The 14,067-nt window shown below is 39.5% G+C and overlaps 2 protein-coding genes and 1 long non-coding RNA gene across 6 annotated transcripts in view; 1 reads left to right on the forward strand and 2 right to left on the reverse strand.

Annotated features, from left to right (window-relative positions):
• The first annotated feature begins 951 nt into the window (after positions 1–951).
• On the forward strand, positions 952–7,008 carry LOC126914254 (uncharacterized). The gene is made up of 3 exons (XM_050717901.1): positions 952–1,312; positions 5,588–5,725; positions 6,405–7,008. The coding sequence occupies exons 1-3, from the start codon at positions 1,079–1,081 to the stop codon at positions 6,765–6,767; spliced, it is 735 nt and encodes a 244-aa protein (XP_050573858.1). The 5' UTR covers positions 952–1,078; the 3' UTR covers positions 6,768–7,008.
• Positions 1,351–2,040, reverse strand: LOC126914867 (uncharacterized). Its single transcript, XR_007709887.1, has 2 exons — positions 1,752–2,040; positions 1,351–1,616 (listed from the first exon to the last, which is right to left on the reverse strand). It is a non-coding gene; the product is annotated as an uncharacterized LOC126914867 (long non-coding RNA).
• Positions 7,009–7,324: 316 nt separating the features above from the next.
• LOC126914796 (A disintegrin and metalloproteinase with thrombospondin motifs 3-like) overlaps positions 7,325–14,067 on the reverse strand; it is a 76,474-nt gene continuing 69,731 nt past the window's right edge. For 2 of the 4 annotated variants that reach the window (XM_050719218.1, XM_050719216.1), the window contains one exon: positions 7,325–7,533. In XM_050719218.1, the coding sequence (XP_050575175.1) occupies positions 7,530–7,533 (4 nt within the window). In that variant the 3' untranslated portion in view covers positions 7,325–7,529. Of the gene's footprint in view, positions 7,534–8,987; positions 9,262–14,067 lie in introns of those variants that run through there. The other 2 variants (XM_050719217.1, XM_050719219.1) reach the window with 2 other exon arrangements.

Genomic DNA, 14,067 nt, shown 5'->3' on the forward strand with positions numbered 1-14,067 from the left:
AAATATCGTTAACGGGTGTGTTCGTGGTAATCGTAACAACGTCGTTAACCGATTTATCGATGAATCGTTACGTGTGCTTTACGTTCTTTGCGAGATTCCACGACAAATATCGTTACGCGCGAGTTAATCGAGTAAACGACGTTTAAAACGGTTTAAAGTTATTCCCGATATCGCAACTATAAATAGGGAAATGATACAAAGAACAGTGTTTTAAACCTTTGAGTGCTGTGGGCGCATATAGGTGTCTGGCGAAAGCTATCGGTGTGGACTAAGGACATATATATGCGTTTTCTGTAAGTGCTCGGCATGGACTAAGGACGCATGTATGGGTTTTTCAATTTTTCCGAACACCTATGCAGAAGTAATACTATTACGTTTGCGTGAAATAAATATAAATGCATTCCTTACGGCAGTAAACAAATGCCAATAGTACCTCGTTATTGTTGAAGTGGTCACCACTTGTAAGAAAACTCTACATCTGGTTTTTTTAGTTTTCCCAAGCACTGAATTTTTCACACACAACTAAATTATTAACTCGTGTTATATTTATAAGGTTCAATAATGCGATAATTCAGGGATCGATTCTGAAGTCTGAAAATCGAGTTTTTTTTATTATGAAATGATTTGATAAAATGAAAAAATGAACAACAATTAATATGCGTCTATAACAATCAATAACGACGATTATCTAAACGGGAAATTATAAGTCTTTGGTGCAATGTTTACCTGAACGTCCTGAGCTACCGATCTTTCTTCTTCAGTCTTTAAATCTTAAATCTTCAGTCTTCACAATCTCAAACAACTATTCTATAACCTTGTCTGTCTCTCTAATGTAACTCTCTGTCCACCCGTCTGGGGAACACGTGCTTCTTCAACTGCTCGTCCATGCAATAAAGGAAGATCGGAAGATCTTGTATCTTTGAATCTATCAGATTTGTTTTTACATACAAAAGAAAATTAATAAAAATGTGACTTATTTTTATTCATTCTTTTGTACTGTTCGATCGTTCTCCACTATGATACGGTTTCAACGAAGAAACGTTTTATTTATGTTCAAGTGAGAGTTTTCTAAATCAAGATGAGAAGACAATGGTACAGCCCGAATGTGAATGTGGCAAACTATGGCGAGCCTCAAATCGTCATAGAGGAAAGCACATCGGGCGAAGAGGAAGGGCGAAGGAACGAGTCGCCTCCGCGTTGCATGGATCCCGATTCGACACCCTTAAATCCTCATCTATTGTCTCCCTGGCGAGAGGTCAGGAAACGCTCTCTACCGACTCCGCAATGTACTTCCGGGATAACCGCATCACAGGTACTGTCTGATGGTCATATGTAGAAGAACATACTTGCTTATGGGCCACATCCCCTTTCTTGATAATGTATTTTTAGTGTATCCTGTTAGCTTAACAAAACATAACGTTGTCCAACGTTTGCATAATATATTTAAATATATTCCTATTAGGTCATTTGTTGTCTGTATATTTTATACTCTCTATCTTCTCCCCTTTCGCGTTCTCGGTCATGACGACACGTAGGTTAACTCTCAGCGGCATGACGTGGCGAAAATCGATTTATAAGGTTCAATAATGGGATAATTCAGGGATCGATTCTGAAGTCTGAAAATCGAGTTTTTTTTATTATGAAATGATTTGATAAAATGAAAAAATGAACAACAATTAATATGCGTCTATAACAATCAATAACGATGATTATCTAAACGGGAAATTATAAGTCTTTGGTGCAATGTTTACCTGAACGTCCTGAGCTACCGATCTTTCTTCTTCAGTCTTTAAATCTTAAATCTTCAGTCTTTACAATCTTAAACAACTATTCTATAGCCTGGTCTGTCTCTCTAATGTAACTCTCTGTCCGTCCGTCTGGGGAACATGTACTTCTTCAACTGCTCGTCCGTATCGATCTCTCCGTTAAGCACAGCCTGTCGTGCTACCCGTAAAACAAAAAGAATCCCTATCCTACACGAACTCTAGGGATTTTACATATTTACTAAATTTAGTTTTCTAGTTTATTACCCAAATTCTAGTTAACTGTAAATTTCAATGTTTATAATAAATAATTAAAAATAACTAAAATATAACGCTCTTGAATCATTTAATCTCTTTCATTTTAATCATTTAAACTACTATAACTTATTACGATTTGCGCTTTGAATAGTTAATCAACAGAGTTCAGTCTAACGAAAAAGTATTCCATCCACAGCGATCGTCAGCGCTAGACACGCGCCGTCTTTACGGACGACATAGGCCGTGAGTATTCAGCACTCAAAGGGTTTATCGTCTGTGATAAAGCTTTTAGTTTCGAAAGCTCTGTTAAACTCGTTATGGTAAAATTAATATACACTATAATCTTAACGAATTATCTTTTGTATTCGTAAGAGGCCCGACGATTTCTTTATTATGGGAAAATAATTTCAGCGATATTTTTCGCTTTTAACGCGTTTGCAGCGCGTACGCGTATATCCTTGCCTGTTGCGCGTTATACGTTTTAACGTATGTGCATAATTTTCTATCTACCAAATACGCGCAGCTTTTAACGAAGCAGAGCGAAACGTTTGTAAAATTGAAATGTTAGAACGATGTTTCCGATAAAATTCTTTGTTCCCGGCAGGTTGAACTGCGAGACCGATGCGTTTAAAAGTGCAATTTTCGAGGAATTAAACGCACGAAATTCTGAATATTAGTTCCTTCGTTATGCCTTTGTCATATTCGTTTCTATCTTTATCATTATTCGACAGGTTATTCGCAACTCGTGCAACGAAATAGGAGGATATCCATACGTTGATCCAAATTTCTACTTTCAATCATATAATTGGCTTTCTTTTGCATAAAACGATATAATCGAAACGTTATCATAGATATAATCTGGTTCTGGAAAAAATCGAAGAACGTCGTGTGAAAATCGATTTTAATTTAAATTGTCTTAAATATCCTTTAACGAATACGTCGTATTCTTTCGTTCTATTACGTTTAAATTAACAGTTATCGTCCTTTATGTCGGCCATTTCCTTCGTTTACGTTCTTTTTCACTTTCTGCCGTAATAGATCAGCCACGGATAGTCCATTTCGACGAATAGTTTCTCTCGATCGACGTGGAAACCGTCGAAAAGAAAGATTCAGGATATTGTAGCCGTTCGCCGATAAGGAGCGCCATTTACGCCGAAGGAGATCCGTTCTCTTAGAACGTTCATAGAGCTCTGGGTCTTTTCGTTCTATAAGATTAATATAAATCTAGAAATTGTACAGCCCAACTTTAAGTCTATCGCAGCTTCGTTCGAACGACGTTACTTCGTCCTGTACAAATTTCGATTCCTCCGATGAAACGTGTATTCACAGCAAAGTACTTTTTTCTGTAATCTTATTATGGCTTGCGAAAGTGTTCGAATAATCTTGATCGTTCCGAGGTGACGCGTATCACACGAACAATAGAAAACTCGGAAAATACCGAAAGGTCGGATGATACCGGCGTTCGTACGGTAAAATCGTAAAATTGATTTCGATAACTTAACATCGTACTTGCGTTTCAGTTTAGTTGACTATTTGATCGATTAAAAGTTCAATTAATCTATTTACTTTGTTCGCGCGGTGCCGGCGTTAAAATTTCGAAAAAAAAAACGCGCAGTTAGGAGAAAGCTGGAAACACATCGTATAATACGAGACTCGGATAGCCGAAACTTCACCGAGCTGGCGGAAATTTTGCGTAGGATCGCGTATTATGCCAAACATTTTGAAATCCCGTTAACGCTGTAACGAGACACGACTATCATGATTATGTTCGTTACATCAGTTGCGACTCTGCAATTTTTGTACTTTCGAGTCTGTCCCTATTTTAACGATAATAAAACATATTTGTAACGTTGGGAGAAGATTTTTAATCAAGAAAATTGAAACGAAAATGTGCGATCTTTTTTCATTTTCTTCAAAACGAAGGTATCCTCTAACGTTGTAAGAACGTAATTGGGTCGACCCATACATAACTCGAGCTAAAATGATCGAAAGGGCGTAGCAGGCTTTTTTTTTATTTATTACAAGCGTACAGTTTTGTCAGGTTCAGCCAAATATTAGGTTGCCCCAAAAGTGTCTTTCCTCTACGAATATGTCTTTTACGACAATGCATCTTTATACAAACACGACAGCTAATCTGTCAAATGTCGTGGTCTTTACCTTAATAGAACAAAATGGAACGTACGTAGTTCGATAAAATAAAGGAAACAAGAAACGTCGTGCGTCTATTATTTTCTTATAAAACGAAAGACTCTTTTGTTGTACAACCTGATATTTGAACTGTCGATAATTTTCGAGAAAGGTCCTGTAACTTCCATATACATTTTCCGATCCATTTCAAATTTTTCCAATACAATTGTTGGGAATATGATACATTTACACTGTACATGTGAATGTGTGTGTAAGCATCAGAGGACGTCCGGGTCTTGGTTGAGACAAAAGACAAGAGCCAGTCGTTAGAAGTATCTGGAAGAGTCGGTTGACAGCAAGCGTGCGTGCGAGTAGGTTTTTGAGGTCTTAAGAGTATAAGATATATGTATAACAGTTGTGTGCTAAATAAAGGGAATTATTTGTATTTCCGAATCCATTTTATATCTTTTTAGCATAATATATTTAAAGAAAAAGATTGATCGTACCTTCTGATCTGAAAAAATAGCTCTGTTTATTATACATTGTACATTATACATATGTATGGGAATTAACTAGTGTCTATATAGTTTCACACTGACAAAATAGTTTCGAGTTACTTGAAAATAGTTGCTTGATTCAAGCAACTGTACGCGTTAACAAAATAGTTCCAACTTACTTGAAAATAGTTGCTTGATTCAAGCAACTGTACGCGTTAACAAAATAGCTTCGAGTTATTTGAAAATACTTGCTTCACTCAACTGCACACATTAATAAAATAGTTTCAAGTTACTTGAAAATAGTTGCTTGATTGAGGTAACTTGACCAATCTGAATCATCATAAAAACTTGGAAGGATATTTCAGACAAAATTACAGGTTCACATTGGCAAAATGATTTTAACTTACTTGAAAATAGTTGCTTGATTTAAGCAACTGTACACGTTAACAAAATAGTTTCAAGTAACTTGAAAATAGTTGTTTGATTCAGGTAACTTGACCAGTCTGAATCATCATAAAAACTTGGAAGGATATTTCAAGCAAAATTACAGATTCACATTGGTAAAATAATAGGTTCACATTGACAAAATGGTTTCGAATTACTTGAATTCAAATCGTTTTCATCTTTATCCAAGACTCGCATAGTCGTCAATCGAGCCATTAGGAAATCACATTGACCAACTCCAAAATTGAAAAGTAGAGAAAAGTAATTACAAGTATCGCAAGTGGTGAGACAATATGCGATAAAAGTGAAAAGATAAGCGTGGCGTCAAGCTCTAAGGAACTAGAGGTTTTGTGAGAATCAATCGTGTACTTGGACGATGAAATTGCGAAATTATGAGATTGTCCAAAGATGAAGTTGGTCAATTTGACTTTCGCCAGGCTCGATCGTCACTACGACAGTTCTCGCGTATCGAAACTATCTTGATGTTTGTGTGGATAGGTGAGACGAATGAGCGATCGTGGCGGAGAAGAATCAGGACTGTTACGCCGCGTAACACATCCGCAGTCCATCCCGCGCGGCGTGACAGCCAACGGTCTACGTGCCGTCCTTCGAACCTTCCATAGGCCTAAGGACCCACCATAAAGTGAAATCCTAACTGCATTGTTCGCACACATGGTTTGAGTCAATCTGTCTGCCAGAAAAGACTTTCTAATTCCAGAAGTGTTTTCAGCTGGTTCTTTAGAAGGGTCCTTGGGTTTATTACGTGCTCTTAAGAATTGCGGAGAAAGCAGGTAGTGGCCTAACGAAAAAGGCGGAGATCTCCCTAACGGAAAATCCGAGTCTCCCCATAAACAATGTCGCCTAGGACCCAAGTTAGTAGGAGGCTTTTTCCTCCTATCTTCCTTCCCAACATTGGTCATAACCAATCAGCATCGCGGATCATTGCCCTCACTTGCCTAACTGAATATGTAAGCAACGAATCCGCGTTCTTCGGTCAAAGGGCACACCCATACCGAGCTTTCCTCCGCATTCACATTAGAATAAAACTTTAGAGTTTGATCGTCTCTCACGGTGCCTAGAGTTCCTGCATTTCCTACAACTCTCACCGTTCCTACCTCTCTAAGTGTTTGATCGTCTCTCACGGTGTCTAGAGTTCCCATAATCCCTATAGCTCTCACCGTTCCTATATCTTTCAGAGTTCCTTCATCATTTCTCAAGGTGCCTACACGGCCTAGAGTCTCCTAAGGCTCTCACATTATCCAGAACTCCGACAGTTCCTATAACTCTCAAGGGCCTAGAGCGCCTAAACGGGAATTTACGACTCCCGTTGACGCGTATTCTAACGACCGCTTCTCCCCGCGATAGCTCAAAAATACAAGGACCATCGCCGAGGGAAGCTACTTTCCTGTCCACCCTCTCTCAAACATCGGCTCCTCAGCTAGGTGGCCGAAGACATTCGGTCGTTACGATTGAAAGAGTGTCACCGACTTTGTTTGGCCGTAATCGTCGCGAATCAATCGCCGGTTTTCCTCTTGGAGGCGTGACCAGAATATTGCCGAATCGTCGAGACCCAGAGTCTAGAATGTCCGCACCACCGAGCGGTAGAGGAAGTACGCACAATCTTCGGTTGGACATTATGGACGACATCGCAGACCTAAAAGCGAGGAAGATAAGATGAGTGTAGAGATGAAAAAATTAAGCAGAGATCAAACTTACGCGCTACACTTGATCTTCATTTTCTTTAAATTTTGATCCAGCTGATAAATCAGTAATTAAACCAAGGGAACTAAGTTTGAAATCAAGCGAATCTGAAATACTATCAGACTGTTGCTACGTGAGAACAATAGCCATCTTGTACTTCGTATTTGCTCGATTCCAAACTCTAATCGATATACCAGCAGAATTTACCAGCAAAATAATTATTCAGAGATTCTGTCGATAAAACAATTGAAGTTTAAAATCGAACGAATCCGAATTACTGCGAGATCGTTGGTGGCTATTGTTCTCGTAGCAACAAACTGATGATACTTCAGATTCGTTTGATTTCAAACTACAATTGATTTATCAATAGAGTTGTCGAAGAATTATTTTGTCGATATCGGTGTAGAACAATAGCCAACAACGATCTCGCTGTACTTCATATTTCCTCTATTACAAACGTCGATTCATTTACCAGCAGAGCATCTGAAGAATTATTTCACATGGATCATGTAGAAAAAAAAACGAACACGAAAATGGAACTGTAATAACATTTTTTATTCCTTGTTGAGAGCCGTTCTTAAACATTTTGCAGGAATTTTCCCTTCGCAAGAAGATCGAAAAATAACCACTTTTGACGCTCTGTTTTCATCCCATATGAATTTTATCTTTAATATTACCGATTGATAATAATGTCACTGCGATATTGTCCGCAATGATTGCAAATTATCTTCTCCGCGTTTCACCTATATCGATAATACAGAATATCAAACAACAATTATTTAATTTCACGTTGTTGTTGACTTTATTAATTTTTACGATAAAGTGCATTCTCTGGAAGAAATTTTACGATTTACGATTTTCTTTTTCATTCCTCCTTTCACCTACGATGGCTCTTAAACAAGAAACGATATCGTAACGAGAAATACAACTTACCTGAGCGTCCACTTTGGTTCCACTAGTGTTGTCCCATACGACTTTGTGTTTGACCTCGCTATTAGGGGACTTTTTACCCAACGTTTCCTTCACCGCCCTCACTACCTTCGATTTATCGAACTTGAGACTTAAACTGGCCGTTACTAAATCTTCCGGCTTCTTCGACATCGGTTGGTGTCTCTTCGTGAACCAATTCGACGGTACCATAAAGGTCGAAATAGCGGCTTTCGAGGATCCGCTAAGCTTACTTTTAGCTCCGTGCAATGTCGACACGTCGAAGCTATTGGAACGGAAGCTCTTCGATCGACTTCCTTTCTGTTCGGTCGTTTTTCCGGGCCAGTTTGATTTGCTATCATCCCGCGAACTCGGCGCTTCCTCGCCGCATCGGTTGATTTCCGTCGCAGAAGACGCTAACGAGCTTAGGATCGATATCAGATCCGCATTAGAGCAGACAATGCCCGCAGCACCGGAAACGGATGCACTCGCGGCTCTTGGCAGTTCCGAGACGCGCTTTCGGAGAGAAGACGTCGGCGAAACCGACGGAGTAGGCATTTCAGAGAATCGTTGTTTCGGCTGTTGAGTGTAACGTTGAGCGGAACTGTTACCCTCCAGCGGCTGTATTTCGTACACTTGCTCCGTCGACGTCCTGTACATCCTTAAGCGCACCTGGCAAACGGATTGCTTTTATTCGAAAGACAGTTTCTTTTTTATCATAATTCGTGCGTTATGATACACGTTTCGATGATTGAGCCGTTTAGCGTGACAAAGCGATGGAATTGTTTTGCACAGAAATTCTGGTTCTAAAATTATGTTAGGGATTCTAGGGCGTAATAACATCTTGGAACGCAAAGTTATCGATGTGTCGATGAAAGTTAAGCGAGCTTTATCGAAGCACACGTTCGAGTCTTTGGGCGATTGCTAGGAATACGCGTAATGTTCTTTTCTGTGAGCTGAAAAGTTGAACGACTATAAAAGGCGTTTGTAGAGGATTTCAAAGCGGAAGAAGAAGCGATACAAATGTTTAGAATCAGAAATTATCTGTTTATATAGAGATCTATTTGATGCAAGGTCTAAAATCAATCAAATCGGATTGTACGGACGTATATTTGTAAAGCAACGAATATTTGGTTCTTTCAAATCTTAACTTCGCACGATCGTATAGAAGTTCGTCAACTTTAAACTCGGTTTTTCTTAGTCTGCAAACTAGCGGAGATAGAACGGCTAAAATAAACGAAAGATCCTTACCTTCCTCGCTTTTACGTGCGTGCTTCCTCTACCGCTCGGTGGTGCGGACATTCTAGAGACTCTGGATCTCGACGACTCGGCAATATTCTGGTCACGCCTCCAAGAGGAAAACCGGCGATTGATTCGCGACGATTACGGCCAAACAAAGTCGGTGACACTCTTTCAATCGTAACGACCGAATGTCTTCGGCCACCTATCTGAGGAGCCGATGTTTGAGAGAGAGTGGACAGGAAAGTAGCTTCCCTCGGCGATGGTCCTGATCCTTCTCCGCCACGATCGCTCATTCGTCTCACCTGTCGACACAAACATCAAGATAGTTTCGATACGCGAGAACTGTCGTAGTGACGATCGAGCCTGGCGAAAGTCAAATTGACCAACTTCATCTTTGGACAATCTCATAATTTCGCAATTTCATCGTTCAAGTACACGATTGATTCTCACAAAACCTCTAGTTCCTTAGAGCTTGACGCCAAGCTCATCTTTTCACTTTTATCGCATATTGTCTCACCACTTGCGATACTTGTAATTACTTTTCTCTACTTTTCAATTTTGGAGTTGGTCAATGTGGTTTCCGAATGGCTCGATTGACTATGCGAGTCTTGGATAAAGATGACAATTAAACTATTCAGATTAGTCATGTTTATTATTTTCCTATCCTTATTTTTAATTTACACTATCCTTATTTTTTATAGACTTAAAACAAAAAACAAACAACAAAGAAATCTACAATATCAATCGGCTGATGAACTCCATAGTTAAGTTCGAGCCACCTCTTGTAAAGAAAGAAATAATACAATGCAAAAGGTGCCAAAGGTACGGCCACACGCAGAAATACTGCAATCATAACTTCCGGTGCGTAAAATGTGCAGGTAATGACCCCACTGACCAATGCACTAAATCCCCGGAAACCCCCGCCAAGTGTATCCACTGTCAAGGAGAGCATCCTGTGAACTACAAAGGATGCTCAGCCTACAAAACACTACATAATATAAAGTATCCAAAACTGAGACCCAAGGACATAACCATACAAGAACCTAAACACCAAAAACTCACCACACCAACAGTATCCTATGCGCAGACAACGCAAGGAAACGTAAACAACTCGAAAACACACAGTGTACACACAGAAAATAGAATTCCCACCCCACAAAACACAGACAACTTTACCAGACTCGAAAAACTTATCGAGAAGCAAACTGAGCAAATTAACAACTTGCTGTCACTACTCACACTCTTCATGGACAAATTCATATGCACAGAAGCAAAATAAAACCAATGCGAATAGCTCTGTGGAACGCCAACGGTCTAGCTCAGCACAAATTTGAACTAGAACTATTCTTAAAACAACAGCAAATCGATGTGATGCTCATATCCGAAACCCACTTCACCGACAAAAACTACGTCAAAGTACATGGCTACAACTTCTACCACACACAACACCCCAGCGGAAAGGCCCACGGCGGCACCGGAATCATAATCAAATCAAACATCAAGCACTACGAACTTCCACCATTCCAGAAAGACTACCTCCAAGCAACAAACGTAGCAATAGAAGACTGTCATGGTACAATCATCACTTCAGCTGTATACTGCCCTCCCAGACACTCCATCGCCAAAGAAGACTTCGACAACTTCCTGGACACCCTGGGCAATAGATTCATAGCCGGAGGAGACTACAACGCCAAACACACCCAATGGGGCAGCAGACTGGTTACAGTAAGAGGCAAAAACCTCCTCAACAGCATAATAACCAACAACCTCAACTACCTTACCACATACGAACCCACACACTGGCCCACCGACACAAACAAAATACCCGATCTCCTTGATTTCCTCATAACTATAAATATCTCGTCAAGAAACGTCCAAATCAATTCCTCGGCTGATCTCTCCTCCAACCATTCCCCCGTGATAGTAACAGTCATTTCAACAATCATCGAGAATACACCTAATGGCTCCATTCATAACCAACACACCAACTGGCAGCTCTTTAGAGAAGTCTTTACCCACACAACTTCAGCCTCAACCTCACTAAAAACCAATGAAGAAATCGAAGCAGTCACGGAATACCTAAACACGAGCATAATAAACGCTATCCGCTTCTCCACACCGGCAATAACGTCCATCAGCAATCACGAATACCCCCAGTACATATTAAAAAAAATAGCAGAAAAACGTAGACTAAGAAGGATATGGCAGACCCATAGAACACCGGAGGACAAACGCAAACTAAACAACGCAACTAGAAAACTATCCAAAACCATAAAAAACTACAATAATGACCGTTTTCACAAATATCTCGCCAGCCTGTCCCCCACAGCCGACTCTAACTACTCACTATGGAAAGCCTCCAGGAAACTCACGCGTCCCCCACAAATAATACCTCCAATCCGCCGTCCGCAGGGTGGATGGGCGCGTAGCCCTATAGAAAAAGCCAACCTATTTGCCAAACACTTGACTGAAGTATTTCAATCCCATTCCTCCATAGCTGCAGCGGACGTCACCGAATACCTGCACACTCCCTTCCAAATGTCCCCTCCTATTGAGCCCTTCACTTCTGCAGAGATTATACAAGCAATCAGTCGCCTAAACCCCAAGAAAGCAGCAGATCACGACCTAATAGGAAATAAAGCAATCAAGGAACTTCCCATAAAAGGGATTGCACTCGTCGCATCAATCTTTAACGCTATCCTCCGCCTTCAACACTTTCCCAAGGCTTGGAAAATCTCACTAATCACCCTCATCCCTAAACCCGGTAAACCAATATATGAAACCACCTCCTATCGCCCAATCAGTCTTTTACCTACCCTGTCTAAACTATTCGAGAGAATGCTCACGAATCGTCTCCTCCCACTCCTAGAAGAATTGAAAACACTCCCAGACCACCAATTCGGCTTCCGAAAACAACACTCAACAGTAGAGCAAATCCACCGCATAACCCACATGATCAGCCAAACCCTTGAAAAGAAAAAATACTGTTCAGCGGTATTCCTAGACATCCAACAGGCATTCGACAAAGTATGGCATGAAGGGCTACTCTACAAGATCAAAAAGATCCTACCCCATCCATACTACTCCATCTTAAAATCCTACCTAACCAACAGACAATTCATAGTTAAATGCCTAGGCGCCTCTTCCGCAACATTCCCAATAGAATCCGGCATACCGCAAGGTAGTGTCCTCGGACCCCTACTATTCTCCATCTACACTGCCGACTTACCCATATCAAACGAGGTAACAATAGCAACATTTGCCGACGACACAGCACTATTAGCTACCCACGCAGACCCGGCAATTGCCTCATCCACTCTCCAGCGAAGTCTCGACTCCATGGAAAAGTGGTTCCAAAAATGGGGTTTTAAAATAAACGAAAAAAGATCCTCCCGTGTAACATTCACGCTCCGAAAACAAACCTGCCCCCAGGTCACCATTAACAACGCAATAATCCCAAGCAAGGACTCCGTAAGATACCTGGGCATGACCCTGGACAGGAGGCTAACTTGGAAAAAACATATCTCAGAAAAAACAAAGCAACTAAAGGAAAAACTAAGAAAATTCTATTGGCTCACGGGCCGACGCTCCAAACTAAACATACAGAACAAAATAACCCTCTACAAGGCCGTAATAAAACCTGTCTGGACCTACGGAATCCAACTATGGGGAACAGCAAGTAACTCCAACATTGAAATACTCCAACGCTTCCAATCGAAAACGCTAAGATCCCTATTAAATGCACCCTGGTATGTTACCAACGAAACAATCCACCGTGACCTCAAGATACCTACAGTCAAAGATAAAATACACAAGTCCAGAAGCAGATATAACACAAGAGTCAACAACCATCACATCCCATTAGTGACCCAACTACTGGACACGACGGACCAGATCCGCAGACTAAAAAGAAAATACCCTCTAGATTAAATCCTTAGTTTCTACTAGAACCAACAATATAAAACTATTATAATCCATGTCATTGTATCACGCCAAACTAAGTTACTGAAAATTCTCAACGAGAATTGATTGTAAATATTCTAGTAAATAAAAAAAAACATCTTCTCAATTGCGCTACCAAATACCTACGGACAAAATTGTTCTTATAAATTTATGAATATTATGTGTTTACGTATTTGAATGAAAAGTGTTTTTCTTCACTTCACTTCAATGTAACGAGACGTGTCTATCATGATTACACCGGTAAAAATTGAGACTAATTTGGAAATATATATATGGAAGCTAGAAGATGCTTATTGCAGACGTACACATAGCAAAAAACTAATGTACAATGTAAAGAGTATTTTTAAACATATGATTGATTAGGGGTAAAAATGCTGCTACTAAAAATATTGTGACTTATTTATACAATACATAATTAACTGTCCAAATACCGATGGTAATCAATAAGCATCTTATAATTCCTATTTACATTTATTTCAAAAGTTTCTTTCGTTTCATAAGGAAATAATAGATGCACGACACTTTTTGTTTTATATTATTTTATCGATTTATGTATGATCTATTTTGTAGTAATAGAACAAAACGAAAGAAACTTTTGAGACAGCCTAATGCATCTTGAAATTCATGAAAAACTTCAACAAAATATTCATGGAAAGTTTCTGTAAGCGTCCGAGTACTTTCGTGAGCCGTTATATGTATAATAATTCGTTACAATGTTAGTGATAGCTTGGAAAGTGAACTATTTTTATTATACATCTTTTTACTTTCCATATTACGCTCATAGATACTCTAAAACGCCGCGATACTAACTCTTATCTATCATGTTTACGAATGCCTATAATTTGTGAAACCGCTTCTGATTTTACGGAAATTTTGCAGTTGCTTGATGAATGAAACAGATTTGTTAAGAGAATCACATGTTATAGATACCTGAACTGTGATTTATTTAATATATCTTTTCTGATTTGTTATCCTGCAACATTTCCATGTTTTACGAAGCTTTAAATTAAATTTCACAAGTTTATTTTCCTTAAGCTAAAGACGATGCTGGTGAAATATTTATTTCTGAAGTAAAAAGTAAAAATATAGCTTACATATTGCTTGTATTTAATCATGTATTACGATTAATCCTGTTGCGATACTCG

Source organism: Bombus affinis, chromosome 3 (assembly GCF_024516045.1).
Source record: "Bombus affinis isolate iyBomAffi1 chromosome 3, iyBomAffi1.2, whole genome shotgun sequence".
Classification (NCBI taxonomy): domain Eukaryota; kingdom Metazoa; phylum Arthropoda; class Insecta; order Hymenoptera; family Apidae; genus Bombus; species Bombus affinis.

Coding starts and splice junctions, on each gene's coding strand:
- LOC126914254 (XM_050717901.1), top strand. CDS start 1,079: ATGAGAAGACAATGGTACAGCCCGAATGTGAATGTGGCAAACTATGGC. Junction 1,313..5,587: donor CCGGGATAACCGCATCACAG/GTACTGTCTGAT, acceptor TTGTGTGGATAG/GTGAGACGAATGAGCGATCG. Junction 5,726..6,404: donor TCCATAGGCCTAAGGACCCA/CCATAAAGTGAA, acceptor CTAAACGGGAAT/TTACGACTCCCGTTGACGCG.